General features: G+C 41.4%; 2 protein-coding genes across 2 annotated transcripts in view; one reads left to right on the top strand and one right to left on the bottom strand.

Annotated features, from left to right (window-relative positions):
* The window catches only part of fbxl13 (F-box and leucine-rich repeat protein 13), a gene marked incomplete at both ends in the record, with an annotated part of 47,846 nt that extends 44,845 nt beyond the window's left edge, over window positions 1–3,001 (top strand). Inside the window, 6 exons of the mRNA XM_084168414.1 lie at window positions 43–162; window positions 1,837–1,963; window positions 2,050–2,133; window positions 2,280–2,414; window positions 2,503–2,666; window positions 2,776–3,001. Coding sequence (XP_084024540.1) covers window positions 43–162; window positions 1,837–1,963; window positions 2,050–2,133; window positions 2,280–2,414; window positions 2,503–2,666; window positions 2,776–3,001 — 856 coding nt within the window. The remainder of the gene's footprint in view (window positions 1–42; window positions 163–1,836; window positions 1,964–2,049; window positions 2,134–2,279; window positions 2,415–2,502; window positions 2,667–2,775) is intronic.
* A 3,888-nt stretch (window positions 3,002–6,889) lies between these two features.
* The window catches only part of LOC311135298 (protein FAM185A-like), a gene marked incomplete at both ends in the record, with an annotated part of 29,780 nt that continues 18,185 nt past the window's right edge, over window positions 6,890–18,484 (bottom strand). The window contains one exon of the mRNA XM_084169250.1: window positions 6,890–6,999. Coding sequence (XP_084025376.1) covers window positions 6,890–6,999 — 110 coding nt within the window. The remainder of the gene's footprint in view (window positions 7,000–18,484) is intronic.

The raw sequence follows: 18,484 nt of genomic DNA, 5'->3' as shown, positions 1-18,484 counted from the left end.
ACTGCTTGTGTGTGTGTGCCCGTGTGTGTTCGTTTGTTGCAGGGTGAGTGACATGGGGCTGCGGTACCTGACTGAAGGGCCTTCTGCCTCTAAACTGAGGGAGCTGAATCTGAGCAACTGCAGCCGCATCAACGACTTAGCTATCATGAGGGTGGCTCAGAAGTAAGGTCATATACAGAGCCTTCGGAAAGTACTCAGACCCCTTGACTTTTTCCACATTTTGTTACGTTACAGCCTTATTCTAAAATTGATTAAATTGTTTTTTTCCCTCATCGATCTACACACAATACTCCATAATGACAAATCAAAAATATTTTTTCAGATTCTTTTACAAAATTATTACAAATAAAAAACGGAAATATCACATTTACATAAGTATTCAGACCCTTTGTTGGAGCACCTTTGGCAGCGATTACAGCCTCAAGTCTTCTTGGATATGAAGCTACAAGCTTGGCATACCTGTATTTGGGGAGTTTCTCCCATTCTTCTCTGCAGATCCTCTCAAGATTTGTCAGGTTGGAAGGGGAGCGTCGCTGCATAGCTATTTTCAGGTCTCTCCAGAGATGTTCAGTCGGGTTCAAGTCAGGGCTCTGGCTGGGCCACTCAAGGACATTCAGAGACTTGTCCCAAAGCCACTCCTGTGTTGTCTTGGCTGTGTGCTTAGGGTCGTTGTCCTGTTGGAAGGTGAACCTTCGCCCCAGTCTGAGGTCCTGAGCGCTCTGGAGCAGGTTTTCATCAAGGATCTCTCTGTACTTTGTTCCATTCATCTTTCCCTCGATCCTGACTAGTTTCCCAGTCCCTACTGCTGAAAAACATCCCCACAGCACAGGATGGTGCCAGGTTTTCTCCAGACGTGATGCTTGGCATTCAGGCTAAAGAGTTCAATCTTGGTTTCATCAGACCAGAGAATCTAGTTTCTCATGGTCTGAGAGTCCTTTAGGTGCCTTTTGGCAAACTCCAAGCGGGCTGTCATGTGCCTTTTACTGACGAGTGGTTCCGTCTGGCTACTCTACCATAAAGGCCTGATTGGTGGAGTGCTGCAGAGATGGTTGTCGTTCTGGAAGGTTCTCCCATCTCCACAGGGGAACTCTGGAGCTCTGTCAGAGTGACCATCGGGTTCTTGGTTACCTCCCTGACTAAGGCCCTTCTCCCCCGATTGCTCAGTTTGGCCGGGTGGCCAGCTCTAGGAAGAGTCTTGGTGGTTCCAAACTTCTTCCATTTAAGAATGATGGAGGCCACTGTGTTCTTGGGGACCTTCAATGCTGCAGACATGTTTTGGTACCCTTCCCCAGATCTGTGCCTCGAAACAGTCCTGTCTTGGAGCTCTACGGACAATTCCTTCGACCTCATGGCTTGGTTTTTGCTCTGACATGCACTGTCAACTGTGGGACCTTATATAGACAGATGTGTGCCTTTCCAAATCATGTCCAATCAATTCAATTTACCACAGGTGGACTCCAATCAAGTTGTAGAAACATCTCAAGGATGATAAATGGAAACAGGATGCACCTGAGCTCAAGTCTCATAGCAAAGGGTCTGAATACTTATGTAAATAAGGTATTTGTGTTGTTAATTTTTTTTTTTTTGCAAACATTTCTAAACACCTGTTTTTGCTCTGTCATTATGGGGTATTGTGTGTAGATTGATGAGGAAAATATTTTATTTAATCCATTTTAGAATAAGGCTATAACGTAACAAAATGTGGAAAAAGTCAAGGGGTTTGAATACTTTCCGAATGCACTGTAAACTCACACGCAGATACACACAGACACACACACACACACACACACATGCATATATTACACACTGACAGACTGGCATGGTGTGTGTGTACAGGTGCAGTAAGCTGAACCACCTGAGTGTGGCTTACTGTGATAACCTGTCTAATTCTGGTCTGGAGTGGCTCAGTAGCTGTTCCTCTCTCCTCTCTCTGGACATCAGTGGCTGCAACATCATGGACCAGGTAATGCTCCCTTACCTTGCCGTGTATGTGTGTCGTATTACAGTTAGCTATCTAAAACACTCCAACAACATAACTCGTGTTTTCAGGGGCTGATTGCTCTGGGTGGGAACCCTGGCCTGAAGAAGCTGGTTGCCTCTGAGTGTGTCTGGATCACTGACATTGGCATAGAGGTACTATGTTTACTTTGTGTTCTGCAGTCTGCACAGTACCTTTTGACTGTCTGTGACTCCTCATTGAAAGAATGTTAAAGGAATTCACTTCTTAAAGTAACGTTCCTTCTCCTCTTCCTCTTCTCCTGCTCTCCCTGTGAAAGCAGAAGTTCTGCAGGCAGGCAAGAGGTCTGGAGTATATGGACGTGTCTCACTGTGTAGCTCTGTCTGACCAGGCCATCAAGGCCCTGTCCTTCTACTGCAGGACTATAGTCACGTTACGCATGCCTGGCTGCCCAAAGGTATATACACACACACACACACACACACACACACATACACACACTTACCAAAATATCGTGCCTATTGTCTATGCACTTCTCCTATCAGATGACAGACCTGGCGGTACAGTACCTGACAGTAGGGCGTCACTTCCTGAGAGAGCTGGACGTGAGTGGCTGTGTTCTCCTGACTGATCGCACACCACGCTTCCTACAGACAGGCTGCCCACAGCTCAACACCATCAACATGGTCTACTGCAGGGGAATATCCAAGTAAGACACACATGCACACACTTCAACTGAACAACATGTCCAAAAGCTAAAGATGTAACACTGGGAGCACAGTAACGACGTGTGTGTGTGTGTGTGTGTGTGTGTGTAGGCAGGCGGCTCTGAGGCTCCAGCCCTGTGTTGAGAAGTGGGAGCACAGTAACGATGACGCCCCCTACTGGTTCGGCTATGACAGTCTTGGCCAGCTGCTGCAGCCAATCGGACGACCCGACAAGATCCAGGACACCTGGGAGGAAGAGGAGCCTGCACCAAGAAACAACAACAAAAAGAGGAATTCGATAAAGGCCTGTGGAGAGGACTACGATTACACAGCATGAATACACACAGTCCAAGCAGACAAACAAACACATGCACAAGGACTGAGTTTATACATTACACACACCACCTCACAATCTAAGGTAAATCAAATCCCTAACACATACACTGCACCTTACATTAACTCTAGCTCAGATATCAAGCGCTGGAAGGGAATGGCCAAAGATGAATAACCACAAAACAGATTATTTTAGGGGAGGAAATATTTTATATCTGAGCATCAATGCAGTATATACATTTATGCAGTATACAGTGGGGGAAAAAAGTATTTAGTCAGCCACCAATTGTGCAAGTTCTCCCACTTAAAAAGATGAGAGAGGCCTGTAATTTTCATCATAGGTACACGTCAACTATGACAGACAAAATGAGAAAAAAAAATCCAGAAAATCACATTGTAGGATTTTTAATGAATTTATTAGCAAATTATGGTGGAAAATAAGTATTTGGTCAATAACAAAAGTTTCTCAATACTTTGTAATATACCCTTTGTTGGCAATGACACAGGTCAAACGTTTTCTGTAAGTCTTCACAAGGTTTACACACACTGTTGCTGGTATTTTGGCCCATTCCTCCATGCAGATCTCCTCTAGAGCAGTGAAGTTTTGGGGCTGTCGCTGGGCAACACGGACTTTCAACTCCCTCCAAAGATTTTCTATGGGGTTGAGATCTGGAGACTGGCTAGGCCACTCCAGGACCTTGAAATGCTTCTTACGAAGCCACTCCTTCGTTGCCCGGGCGGTGTGTTTGGGATCATTGTCATGCTGAAAGACCCAGCCACGTTTCATCTTCAATGCCCTTGCTGATGGAAGGAGGTTTTCACTCAAAATCTCATGATACATGGCCCCATTCATTCTTTCCTTTACACGGATCAGTCGTCCTGGTCCCTTTGCAGAAAAACAGCCCCAAAGCATGATGTTTCCACCCCTATGCTTCACAGTAGGTATGGTGTTCTTTGGATGCAGCTCAGCATTCTTTGTCCTCCAAACACGACGAGTTGAGTTTTTACCAAAAAGTTATATTTTGGTTTCATCTGACCATATGACATTCTCCCAATCCTCTTCTGGATCATCCAAATGCACTCTAGCAAACTTCAGACGGGCCTGGACATGTACTGGCTTAAGCAGGCGGACACGTCTTGCACTGCAGGATTTGAGTCCCTGGCGGCGTAGTGTGTTACTGATGGTAGGCTTCGTTACTTTGGTTCCAGCTCTCTGCAGGTCATTCACTAGGTCCCCCCGTGTGGTCCTGGGATTTTTGCTCACCGTTCTTGTGATCATTTTGACCCCACAGGGTGAGATCTTGCGTGGAGCCCCAGATCGAGGGAGATTATCAGTGGTCTTGTATGTCTTCCATTTCTTAATAATTGCTCCCACAGTTGATTTCTTCAAACCAAGCTGCTTACCTATTGCAGATTCAGTCTTCCCAGCCTGGTGAAGGTCTACAATTTTGTTTCTGGTGTCCTTTGACAGCTCTTTGGTCTTGGCCATAGTGGAGTTTGGAGTGTGACTGTTTGAGGTTGTGGACAGGTGTCTTTTATACTGATAACAAGTTCAAACAGGTGCCATTAATACAGGTAACGAGTGGAGGACAGAGGAGCCTCTTAAAGAAGAAGTTACAGGTCTGTGAGAGCCAGAAATCTTGCTTGTTTGTAGGTGACCAAATACTTATTTTCCACCATAATTTGCAAAAAAATTCATAAAAAATCCTACAATGTGATTTTCTGGAATAGTTTTTCTCAATTTGTCTGTCATAGTTGACGTGTACCTATGATGAAAATTACAGGCCTCTCTCATCTTTTTAAGTGGGAGAACTTGCACAATTGGTGGCTGACTAAATACTTTTTTCCCCACTGTATACAGTATGCAAAGCTTCTGCATCAAACTGTTTCAACTGAGTGGGAGAAAGGTCAAAGCCATCTTCTATGCATTGCAACACAAGACAGATTGAATTTCATAATTACATCATATAGCAAACAGTTCTTGCTTGGAAATAATCATAAAAAATAAATGTCCTCGATATGATTTGATTTCTTTGTCAGTGTTGATGTCAACACTTTCTCCAGTTTTTTTTATTTACAGTAAATTGAACCTTGAAATTGTTTTGCTTGTGTTTCAGATTATTTTGTGCCCAATAGAAATGAATGTTAAATAATGTATTGTGTCATTTTGCAGTGTCAATGAGTGAAGTTAGAGGGTCAAAGATCATACCCCCAAGACATTCTAACCTCCCCTGTTATTGGTAATGGTGAGAGGTTAGCATGTCTTGGGGGTATGATCTTTGACTCTCTGTAACTTTACATTATTTATCATTCATTTCTATTGGGCACAAAATTATCTGAAACTGAACCAAATAATTTCGGACCCCACTGTATATACCTTTTGTCCCTGAGGATGTAGTACAGTATGTAGACAGGAGGTAAGAAGGACACATTTTTGAAAGTGTTGGCCTGGGAGTGAAGCCTAAGCTTTTATTTCACCTTTATTTCACCTTTATTTAACCAGGTAAGCCAGTTGAGAACAAGTTCTCATTTACAACTGCGACCTGGCCAAGATAAAGCAAAGCAGTGCGATAAAAACAACAACACAGAGTTACATATGGGGTAAAACAAAACATAAAGTCAAAAATACCACAGAAAATATATATATAGTGTGTGCAAATGTAGCAAGTTATGGAGGTAAGGCAATAAATAGGCCATAGTGCAAAAATAATTACAATTAGTATTAACACTGGAATGATAGATGTGCAAGGGATGATGCGCAAATAGAGATACTGGGGTGCAAATTAGCAAAATAAATAACAATATGGGGATGAGGTAGTTGAGTGGGCTAATTTCAAAAGGGCTGTGTACAGGTGCAGTGATCGGTAAGGTGCTCTGACAACTGATGCTTAAAGTTAGTGAGGGAGATAAGAGTCTCGAGCTTCAGAGATTTTTGCAGTTCGTTCCAGTCATTGGCAGCAGAGAACTGGAAGGAATGGCGGCCAAAGGAGGTGTTTGCTTTGGGGATGACCAGTGAGATATACCTGCTGGAGCGCATACTACGGGTGGGTGTTGCTATGGTGACCAATGAGCTAAAATAAGGCAAAGATTTGCCTAGCAGTGATTTATAGATGGCCTGGAGCCAGTGGGTTTGGCGACAAATATGTAGTGAGGACCAGCCAACAAGAGTGTACAGGTCACAGTGGTGGGTAGTATATGGTGCTTTGGTGACAAAACGGATGGCACTGTGATAGACTACATCCAATTTGCTGAGTAGAGTGTTGGAGGCTATTTTGTAAATGACATCGCCGAAGTGAAGGATCGGTAGGATAGTCAGTTTTACGAGGGCATGTTTGGCAGCGTGAGTGAAGGAGGCTTTGTTGCGAAATAGGAAGCCAATTCTAGATGTAACTTTGGATTGGAGATGCTTAATGTGAGTCTGGAAGGAGAGTTTACAGTCTAACCAGACACCTAGGTATTTGTAGTTGTCCACATACTCTAGGTCAGACCCGTCGAGTAGTGATTCTAGTCGGGTGGGCGGGTGCCAGCAGCGTTCGATTGAAGAGCATGCATTTAGTTTTACTAGTGTTTAAGAGCAGTTGGAGGCTACGGAAGGAGTGTTGTATGGCATTGAAGCTCGTTTGGAGGTTTGTTAACACAGTGTCCAATGAAGGGCCAGATGTATACAAAATGGTGTCGTCTGCGTAGAGGTGGATCTGAGAGTCACCAGCAGCAAGAGCGACATCATTGATATACACAGAGAAAAGAGTCGGCCCAAGAATTGAACCCTGTGGCACTCCCATAGAGACTGCCATAGGTCCAGACAACAGGCCCTCCGATTTGACACATTGAACTCTATCTGAGAAGTAGTTGGTGAACCAGGCGAGGCAGTCATTTGAGAAAGCAAGGCTATTTAGTCTGCCTTTAGAGACTCAAACCAGCTCTGTGTCTTTAGGCTTATGGCGCCTCTGTCTGCCTGGGCCCTGATCCACTGGTCCCCCTGGGGCTGCCCATTCATATGGCCTAGAAAGAGGGAGAGAGGAGGGGGAGCAGAATAAGAGAATTGGGTGAGTTTAGTACTAACAGTAGTAGATGTGTACTGTACAGCTGTGATGACTCACTGGGTGAGTTTAGTACTAACAGTAGTAGATGTGTACTTGTCACGATCGTTGAGAGACGGGTCAGATCAAGGTGCAGCGTGCGATGTGAACATGTTTATTAAATAATAAACACAACAACGTAACGTGAAGTCCAAGGCTATACACAATACAAGCCAAAACACAGGAACAAGATCCCACAAACATAGTAGGCAAACAGGCTACTTGTATGATCCCCAATCAGAGACAACGAGCGACAGCTGCCTCTGATTGGGAATCACACCCGGCCAAACATAGAAATACGAATCTAGATCCTAAACATAGAAAACATCACATAGATTTCCACACCCTGACTAAACAAACAAGAGTTCCATACGTCAGGGCGTGACAGTACCCCCCCCCAAAGGTGCGGACTCCGACCGCACAAACCTGACATAACAGGGTAGGGTCCGGGTGGGCATTCCGCCTCAGAGGCGGATCCGACTCCGGGCATGACGACCTCTTCCTCTCAGCCTCCCCGTTGCGCCCCTGGTCTGGTCTGGACCTCGGCGCGATGCTTCCCCTCTCCTTCCTCCCACGATGCACCAAGCCCTATCTGGACCCTGGTGTGGGAGACCCCGAACCTAGAGAGGGGCTGACGTCTGGATCTGGACTGGAGCCGCTGACCGGAGCTGAACTGGACCCCAGTGGAGCGGACTGCTCTGGCTCCGGAGTTGAACCGCTGACCGGAGCTGGACTTGAAACCGGTGGAGCGGACTGCTCTGGCTCCGGAATCTCTCTACTATTATTCTGACATTTCACATTCTTAAAATAAAGTGGTGATCCTAACTGACCTAAGACAGGGAATATTTACTAGAATTAAATGTCAGGAATTGTGAAAAACTGAGTTTAAATGTATTTGGCTAAGGTATGTAAACTTCCGACTTCAACTGTATATAAACACATACAGTGCCTTCAGAAAGTATTCACACCCCCTTGACATTTTCCACTTTTTGTTGTGTTACAGAGTGGGATTAAAATAGATTTAATTGTCATTTTTTGTCAACGATCTACACAAAACTCTGCAATGTCAAAGTGGAAGAAAAATTCTAACATTATTAAAAAATGTATGGAACATAAAACACTAATATCTTGATTAGATAAGTATTCAATCCCCTGAGTCAAAACATGTTAGAATCACCTTACAGCTGTGAGTCTTTCTGGTAAGTCTAAGAGCTTTGCACACCTGGATTGTACAATATTTGCCCATTATTCTTTTAGAAATTCTTCAAGCTCTGCCAAGTTGGTTGTTGATCATTGCTAGACAGCCATTTTCAAGTCATAGATTTAAGCCGATTTAAGTTAAAACTAACTAGGCCACTCAGGAACATTCAATGTCGTCTTGGTAAGCAAATCCAGTGTATATTTGGCCTTGTGTTTTAGGTAATTGTCCTGCTGAAAGGGGAGTTCATCTCTCAGTGTCTGTTGGGAAGCAGACTGAACCAAGTTTTCCTCTAGGATGTTGCCTGTGTTTCACTCTTCCATTTCTTTTTATCCTAAAAACTCCTTAGTCCTTGCCGATGACAAGCATACCCATAACATGAAGCAGCCACCACCATGCTTGAAAATATTAATGAGTGGTACTCAGTGATGTGTTGAATTTGCCCCAAACATAACACTTTGTATAAGGACAAACAGTTCATTTCTTTGCCACAGTTTTTGTCTTATTGCCTTATTGCAAACAGGTGCATGTTTTTTGAATATTTATATTCTGTACAGGCTTCCTTCTTTTCACTCTGAAATGTATGTTAGTATTGTAGAGCAACTACAATATTGTTGATCCATCCTCAGTTATCTCCTATCACAGCCATTAAACTCTGTTTTAGAATCAACATTGGCCTTATCGTATCTGAAGATTATGCCTTTGTTAAATGTTTTTCATGACGAAATGGAATGTTGGTTATGTTAGTATAATGTAACATATAATAGACAGGAAGTGTATTGTAAACTGGCCAGCAGAGGGAGCCATCTTGTTGCATTGGTTATAAATAGGGGTACACGAAGAAGATAGGACAGAGCAGACATTAGAATTGGACGACACTACTGCTCTCCGGACAACGCGTGTCTGTAAACTCATGCTGAAGCTTGTGATCTGAATAAACCTTATGATCAATGTTCAGTATGAGCAGACTTCTTTTGTTGACAGCATAATGATCACCATTCATCATATACGACAGAATGGCGAGCTTGCCAGGAGGGATGATGCAATCCTTCTTTGCTGCATTTGGAGTCGACAAGCTAACTCAAGCTGACTGTGATTTGGAGTCATGACCCGACTAGACACAGCTAAGTTGTTGGTTTGTTACTGCTTATGTACACTGGAGGAGTGTACCCTTACGACCGTGTTTCGGGTGGCGTTATGGCTGTTAACTGGGAGTCTGAACGAAAATATTCTAAATTTGGTTGATGTGTAAACGCTGTTTACAACAATGGATTGTACAAATGGATTGGTAGAGAATAATGTTGGAATACGTATGCATAATTAGAGCACCGTGAATCTGGAAAAGACCTCGAGGAGGCGATTCTTTATGAATGGGCTACAAATCCAGACCTAGTTAGTATTGGGTCAGGTTGATTTCTTAAGCGGGAATTATGAAGTGAATTGGTGTATTTATGTTATACTCCGCCTCTGGCCGACGGGAAATTGGTTTGGGGATAACCGCTTGATATGAGATTCATCTTTCAAGGCAACAAAAAGTTAGAAGGAGATATTATTGATAATCATGGAAAATGATTGGGCCGCGGTGCGGGGTGTTCATTGGTATAGCTAGTAGGCCACAGTTGGCTAGAGGCTGAAGCTAAGGCTTGATTGTTTCAGGCCACGTGGTACATCGTTGCTCAGGCTAATCTTTGTAAGGCTAAAGTGTGAATCATGCTATGGTGTACCTTAGGCTAAGCTAAAGGCTAATGCTACAGGTTAATTGTGTTGTGTGCTACATGCTAACGGATATCCTTAGAGATTCCGTTGCGACGGGTGAAAGTCTCTTAAACTTGTTTATGTGTTTGTAAGTCAGGTTATATGTTTTGTGAGCGCTGGTAAATGTTGTTTGATTATAAGGGGGAAATGGGAAGTTACAGCTGGCTGTTATTCTTTCTGTTTGGGGAGAGAGAAGAGAGAATCTTTCTTCCACGGTGAAAAGTATTTTTGAATGGTTATGCGCATGCGTTTAATTTTGCGACACTACACTATAGAAAGGGGAGTTTATGACACGAGATTAGGACATGTTTTGGTTTACGGCACTAAATCTACGACATGCGGTCGACGAAACAAAATGGTGGCGTTAATAAATGTATGGGGATGCGTTTAATTTTAAAATGATATTTGCGCATGCGTGGGATTCTGCAAAACAACACATTGGTTAAACTGCAGGGAGAGGAACACAGACGACGGAACAAATAGGCACAGGGAGAGTTTAACACGAATATTGGTTAAAGATGAAACTTGTTTTGTAGCCTATTGAATTTATAAATTAAATATAGGATAACGGATTATAATAGATTGAATTAAATAATTAAATGACGGATTGAAAGCAAAAGGTTTTTGGGCGATCTATAATTAGTCCTGAGTTAAAGTCTTACAGTGAATCATGTAGAACAAACGAATATTGAATGGTTGGAAATACTCAGTGACTGCATTAACGACTAAAATGTTATGTTGTGTCTTTGTTCTTCTGTCATATGAGAGGAACGCTAAGCGAGAGGAGCGAGGAGATACAGGAAGTGATCACGTCACGTGGCAGAGGATCAAGTCAAAAAAAAGGGTTTGGTACTGATTATGGTTACAAAATCTTTCCCTAACAGGATATGTGATGTTATGACGATTTTACAAGGGGCTTGGCAAATTCTATTTCAATAAAAGTTACATTTTGGAGGCTATGTGCATCACTGGGCTGGATTGCAGTTCGATTGGAAATCAGGTACTGACATTATTCTTTAAATTTATGATAATTAGGGGTTATAGAGCAAGGGGTTAAAGGCTTTGTTTAGGGGTATTTTAGTCTGAAGATGACTAACTTGCATTTACTGGCAGTTGATGGGCTGTGGTAATATACTCAACACTAATGGATAAGGTGGTGACATAGGATATAGGAATAAAAATTGGTTTTAATTATTCAGGATTTTTAATTGACTTATTTGGATTTATTTAGAGTTGTTAGGTTATATTAAGAATTACAGGGGGAAGCCTATATAACTTAAATAGTCTAAAATAGGATAGTTCACAATAAAGGAATATAAAGGGCTTGGTATAGGGGAAAATTGATTAAAATAGTCATTTTTTAATCAAAGTAATCAAAGTAGGGTTAGAGTAGTGTTAGGAGAGACTAATGGCAGAAGTTAGTACACCTTTCTCACATATGGATTCAGCAGAAAGACATCATCCAGCAGGGTGATTATGGCATCAGAGATGAAGACGAATACGAGCAGAAACAACGATGAAGATGAATCCAGAAGACGGAAGAAAACCGAGATGTCTGGGAACTTAAGGAGAAGAGGATGATGATGATGAGAGGTCATGCATGGGAGATGACTCTGTGATCAGAAGGAAGTGGCAAGAGAGGAAAGAAGGATACTGGAGACTTGATCTCTGATGAAAGTTGAACGCAGAAGGAGACAAGATATTCGAGTTCTGATGAAGAAAAGTAAGAAGATGATGGAAGATGATATTTCAAGAACAGAACTTAGAAGATAACCTTTTGAAGAATACTGATAGGTCCACAACGAGAAGAAACGGACGAAGAAAACTCTATCAAATACAACTTATAACTGGTGGTGGAGAAGACGAAAAGAAGTGTTGGTTATGAAGAATCAGAGTGAATCAAATCAACAATCACTGTTACAGCTTTAACTGAACAATATCAAAGGCAATTGTACCCGCCAAGGGGGGACCAGATGTTCCATATCGACTGTCAGTTTCTGGACAGACACAGAATTGGAGAAGAAGAAACAGAGGAAGATCAACGAGCAAGTGAAGATCACCTGTGCTTCAGGTGAACACTAAATATTCTAGAGTGCCGAGAATATCCGGAAGGGGTGCATTGCTGAGAGCATCGATTAGAGAAGAACAAAGATATCCAACAATTGAAGTAAAAACAACCGACCATTAGAAGTGATAGTGAATAGGGGAAAACTTATCTGGGTTCAGTCTAAAGAGGTTAAACATATCACTCTGTAAAGTAAACTAATTAGGATAGGGATTTGAGGTAGTAAAACAGTTTAAATACTCTTAGGGAATCAATTGAGCTCTGCTATAGAAGTCAAATAGGAATTAAAAGAGACAATATAACAATGACATTGTGGGAAGAGATGCATGGTGTAAATTGAAGTATTCAATCAGAGGCACAATAGACGACTGACTGTCTGGTAGACTATTTTAAGAAGTAGGGTTTTTGGGGAGTCATTTGCTTAAAAGATAAATATCATAGGAAGGATGATAATGTATTAGATTGCCTGTTAGACAATCTGTCTGGGAAAAAACTTAATACGGGTGACTGTTATTTTGGGTTACATTCTTACACTAAGGGATTTCAGGCTAGGCTAAAAGGTGTTTAGTCGGTTTTGCCAAGTCTGTGTGTAATGAGTCAGAAGCAGGTGGGGAACTTTCCCAATCACATATTCTAAAAATTTGGTGGTAAGAGATTTTGTCAATAGATCAGGGGAAAAGGTTTTAAATGTTATGAGAGAAAAGATTAGATTAAAATAAGTTAGGGGTAGGCTAGGTTGAAGGGACTCTGAGACAGTAAGCTAAGTTTCAAAGTTAGTAGTAAGACAGAGAGAGAACAGTGAGGAAGGACATTTTAAAGTTTAGTGGGAAGATATGGTAGGAGTTTAAATCGGTTAGGAGCAGATGCATTGAGAAAGTATGTGTTGCTGAATGATTTGAGGGTGATTGAGTATCTATATTTACAGTTTCCAGTAGGGAGATCAAGGTCATTATAGGTGTATTTTGTTATAATCAGGAGGTTTAAAGTTTAGAGGTAGAACTGAAAGGGGGAAAAAGTGACACTAGGGGTGATGGATGGAAGTACAAGGAAAGAGTTCAAAGTCTTGGGGGAAAACTAGGAGTAAATAAGGACATTAACACTTCAGTCTATTAGAACAACAGGGAGAAGCAATTTAACTCTTTCAACATTGATAGGTATTAAAGTCATAAATATATCGCATTTGATTATAAGGGAACCAATACAGCACCAATTTTAGGGGGAAAAATACTTATTAGGGTTTAAGATGGGGACGTTTCTCTCATGTGGAGAGATAATTATGGAGAATAAGTATTGTTATCAGGACCAGGAGTAAAAGGAGGTATAGTTTGGAATAGGGTTAGGAGTGACTGTTCACTTATGTTGCGTAATGTTACAGAGAAAGGTTAGGGAGAATATATGTGTACTTATTTAGTGAAAGCATTAGAATTTGTTCCGGTTAGGAATTATTGGTTAAAGGGCTATGTAATTCATAAAGTAACGCTTATAATGGAAGATTTGAAGTCTGTAGAAGTTTTCAGTCATTGAGGGAGTTCAGGAGGAGTAGAACTGAATGGACAGTAGTCACTCCAACAGTAGATAAGACACAGAGGATAATGGGAATGGGAACTTTTGCACTAGAAGTAATTAGGGTTGATACAGCAGCTAAATCAACTACTTTAAGGGTAACTTTGGAAGGGATTAATGATACTATGGCAATAGCAAATATAGGAGTATGATACTGACAACAATTGTTCTGAAATTAAAGAGGTAGCAAGAGGGACTCAGGAGGTTATGGTACGAATGGGGTTAAAATAGAGCAGATAGAAACAATATAGATTAATCTGAAATGGAGAAGAGAGATTCGTCATGGAGGCTGCAGGATGAGGTCTTTTGATTTTGATGACAGAGGGGGGGGGCATCTGATCAGTGCTGCTCGTTCCTCTGTTGTGGAAATTAGAGATAGATTAACTCATTCTGTAAGAATCAGTGAGGAATCTTGAGGGTCCATGTCTGTTGGGAATTCCATCCCGGACCTGTTAGACGGTTGCGCAGCCTCTGTCAGGTGTGGGTCAGTTTTGAGCTTTGTCATGACTGTGGAATTGGCAACAGTCATTGACAGATAAAATAATGTTGTTGTCAAAACAGTAGGGTTTAAGTGTTCTTGGGTGAAGGGATTACCCTATGAGCATTGGTTAGAGGGAGAGTAAAGTCAGGTAATTGCAAACTCTGAAGTATTCAGGTGAAATATTGAGGGATAAAAGTTGTTTGCTCTAATAAAACATATGAGGTAAGGGGTATGTTTATGGGAAGATCAGGGTGATGTTGTATGATAAATTTGGATAAGCATGACCTTAAGGGTAGTAATGACAAATAATAGGTTACTTTTTATATATCAGGTAGTAAGAAGAGCAGGACTTTGATGGTTAAAAGATTAGCTTTTGACTGACAATGTGACTATGGGAATTTTAGAGGATAAGGGGAAATTATGATAGAGTATATTCTTACCCTATGGGGGATAGGATGTTGTTACAGGTCAACGTTTAAGCTTCCATATGAGGTTTTACCATTATAAGAGGGATAGCATTGGACACAGCTAAATCTAGGGTTAAAAGGGTGACATTACATTTACATTTCAGTCATTTAGCAGACACATGGCGACATGTCATAGACTTCAAGTCTATCATTGAAGAATAAGTCTAAGGGAGAAGGGGGGACTTCATTCATGGTATGGTGTAACATTTGGGAAGATAATATTGATAAATATTAGTGTATTACTGTGAGTCCAGATAGTTCAGATAATATCACTGGGGTTATAGATGCATTATAAGGGATGCATTTGAAAGGATTTGGTTGCAAGATCAATTAGGCCAGTAGGGGCAGTGATGGGTCAGATTCTAGTTTAAGCTTTGATAACACTGTGTGATGTTTGTACTGACTTTTGAGAAAGTTATGAGATTGAGATAGGTTGGAGAAGTGGTGCCTGGAGACAACACTTAGATGCCGGTGTGGACTGTTCCTGATCTGGATGAAGATGGACAAGTGGAACTGAGGGATAAATATCATTTTGGATTATTTGATGATTTTTCAAATTGTTTTTTCAATATTAGTATAATTTTTAGTATGATTTATGAATCAAAGGGGGGAATGGACAATGTGATTCATGCATCATTTATGTATCATTTTTTAAATTCTTAGGTGAAATGGAGGTTTAATTTGAAAGTGGTTGTTTTGCAAAGGATACTGTTTGGTCGTTTATTTTCTTGTCATTCCAGAAGCATGTGGGAGAACATGTGGAGATTGGAATACTCAAACAAAGACAATATGACTGGAGGAGATGAAACAAGGAGGGTGTGGCTGATTCCATCATCAACAAGTCCATTGGAAGAGGACATTACAGGGAGATGAAGTGTAGTGGACTACATTCCAGTGTCTGCAATGAAATATAGACATGTGTAATACATAATTGTGTCATATTCTTAGGTATTGATTTTAGTAGAATTATGTTTGATGTTATTGAATGCAGATGAGGATCGTAGATGCTTTTGTTTATTTCGATGGGGTTAGGGACAGAAGGTTTAAGCAGGGAGAGATTCCCTTTCAGGTCCTATGGGTTGACCAGCCTGAGAGTGGATATTTATGGATAGGATTTTGTTTACATGGGTATTTAATTACATCATAGTTTCAAATGCATTTACATGAGTTATGAGGTTATCTGGAGTACCGACGGTGGTTGCCTGGGGCAGAGGGACGGTGAGAGAATTTTACTGTCTTGATTGATATGGATGGATGGCTGCTGGACAGTTTTTCGCTCTCACACTCCATAGAGATTTATTCATAATTCATAGTAATGTGTTCATACTTCATAAATAGTTGTTCATATGTCATAGTAATGTATTTACACTCCATAGAGATTTCTTCATGGGTCATAGTAATGTATTCACACTTCATAAACAGGTATTTCATAGAAAGGTATTTACACTCTAGAGGAGAATGTTTTTGGGGTTAAGGTTAAGAATATTCAATGAGATAAATGGTTATTAGTCATAATCTTATTCGGTTTGTTTTCGAGACGTTTATTTCGTCTCGAAAGGGGGGAATATCGTATCTGAAGATTATGCCTTTGTTAAATGTTTTTCATGACGAAATGGAATGTTGGTTATGTTAGTATAATGTAACATATAATAGACAGGAAGTGTATTGTAAACTGGCCAGCAGAGGGAGCCATCTTGTTGCATTGGTTATAAATAGGGGTACACGAAGAAGATAGGACAGAGCAGACATTAGAATTGGACGACACTACTGCTCTCCGGACAACGCGTGTCTGTAAACTCATGCTGAAGCTTGTGATCTGAATAAACCTTATGATCAATGTTCAGTATGAGCAGACTTCTTTTGTTGACAGCATAATGATCACCATTCATCATATACGACAGCCTCATGGTGTAATCCCTGAGCGGTTTCCTTCCTCTCCGGCAACTGAGATAGGAAGGGCGCCTGTATCCTTGTAGTGACTGGGTGTATTGATACACCATCCAAAGTGTAATTAATAACTGCACCATGCTCAAAGGGATTATCAATGTCTACTTTTTTTTCTGTGGGGGTGGGGTGTGGAACCTCCCTGGTCTTTGTGGTTGAATCTGTGCTTGAAATTCACTGCTCGACTGCGGGACCTTACAGATAATTGTATGTGTGGGGTATCACATTAAACACCATTATTGCACACAGAGTTAGTCCATGCAACTTATTATGTGACTTGTTAATCACATTTTTATGCCTAAACTTATTTAGGCTTGCCATAACAAAATGGTTATACAGTGGGGGAAAAAAGTATTTAGTCAGCCACCAATTGTGGAAGTTCTCCCACTTAAAAAGATGAGAGAGGCCTGTAATTTTCATCATAGGTACACGTCAACTATGACAGACAAATAGAGGAAAAAATATCCAGAAAATCACATTGTAGGATTTTTAATGAATTTATTTGCAAATTATGGTGGAAAATAAGTATTTGGTCACCTACAAACAAGCAAGATTTCTGGCTCTCACAGACCTGTAACTTCTTCTTTAAGAGGCACCTCTGTCCTCCACTCGTTACCTGTATTAATGGCACCTGTTTGAACTTGTTATCAGTATAAAAGACACCTGTCCACAACCTCAAACAGTCACACTCCAAACTCCACTATGGCCAAGACCAAAGAGCTGTCAAAGGACACCTGAAACAAAATTGTAGACCTGCACCAGGCTGGGAAGACTGAATCTGCAATAGGTAAGCAGCTTGGTTTGAAGAAATCAACTGTGGGAGCAATTATTAGGAAATGGAAGACATACAAGACCACTGCTAATCTCCCTCGATCTGGGGCTCCACGCAAGATCTCACCCCGTGGGGTCAAAATAATCAAAAGAACGGTGAGCAAAAATCCCAGAACCACACGGGGGGACCTAGTGAATGACCTGCAGAGAGCTGGGACCAAAGTAACAAAGCCTACCATCAGTAACACACTATGCCGCCAGGGACTCAAATCCTGCAGTGCCAGACGTGTCCCCCTGCTTAAGCCAGTACATGTCCAGGCCCATCTGAAGTTTTCTAGAGTGCATTTTGATGATCCAGAAGAGGATTGGGAGAATGTCATATGGTCAGATGAAACCAAAATAGAACTTTTTGGTAAAAACTAAACTCGTCGTGTTTGGAGGACAAAGAATGCTGAGTTGCATCCAAAGAACACCATACCTACTGTGAAGCATGGGGGTAGAAACATCATGCTTTCGGGCTGTTTTTCTGCAAAGGGACCAGGACGACTGATCCGTGTAAAGGTAAGAATGAATGGGGCCATGTATCGTGAGATTTTGAGTGAAAACCTCCTTCCATCAGCAAGGGCATTGAAGATGAAACGTGGCTGGGTCTTTCAGCATGACAATGATCCCAAACACACCGCCCGGGCAACGAAGGAGTGGCTTCGTAAGAAGCATTTCAAGGTCCTGGAGTGGCCTAGCCAGTCTCCAGATCTCAACCCCATAGAAAATATTTGGAGGGAGTTGAAAGTCTGTGTTGCCCAGCGACAGCCCCAAAACATCACTGCTCTAGAGGAGATCTGCATGGAGGAATGGGCCAAAATACCAGCAACAGTGTGTGATAACCTTGTGAAGACTTACAGAAAACTTTTGACCTGTGTCATTGCCAACAAAGGGTATATAACAAAGTATTGAGAAACTTTTGGTATTGACCAAATACTTATTTTCAACCATAATTTGCAAATAAATTCATTAAAAATCCTACAATGTGATTTTCTGGATTTCTTTTTCTCATTTTGTCTGTCATAGTTGACGTGTACCTATGATGAAAATTACAGGCCTCTCTCATCTTTTTAAGTGGGAGAACTTGCACAATTGGTGGCTGACTAAATACTTTTTTCCCCC

The sequence above is a fragment of the Coregonus lavaretus genome (genome assembly GCF_964263955.1).
Source record: "Coregonus lavaretus genome assembly, chromosome: 9".
In the NCBI taxonomy this organism is placed as follows: Eukaryota; Metazoa; Chordata; class Actinopteri; order Salmoniformes; family Salmonidae; genus Coregonus; species Coregonus lavaretus.
This window is presented reverse-complemented; position numbering and strand designations above follow the sequence as displayed.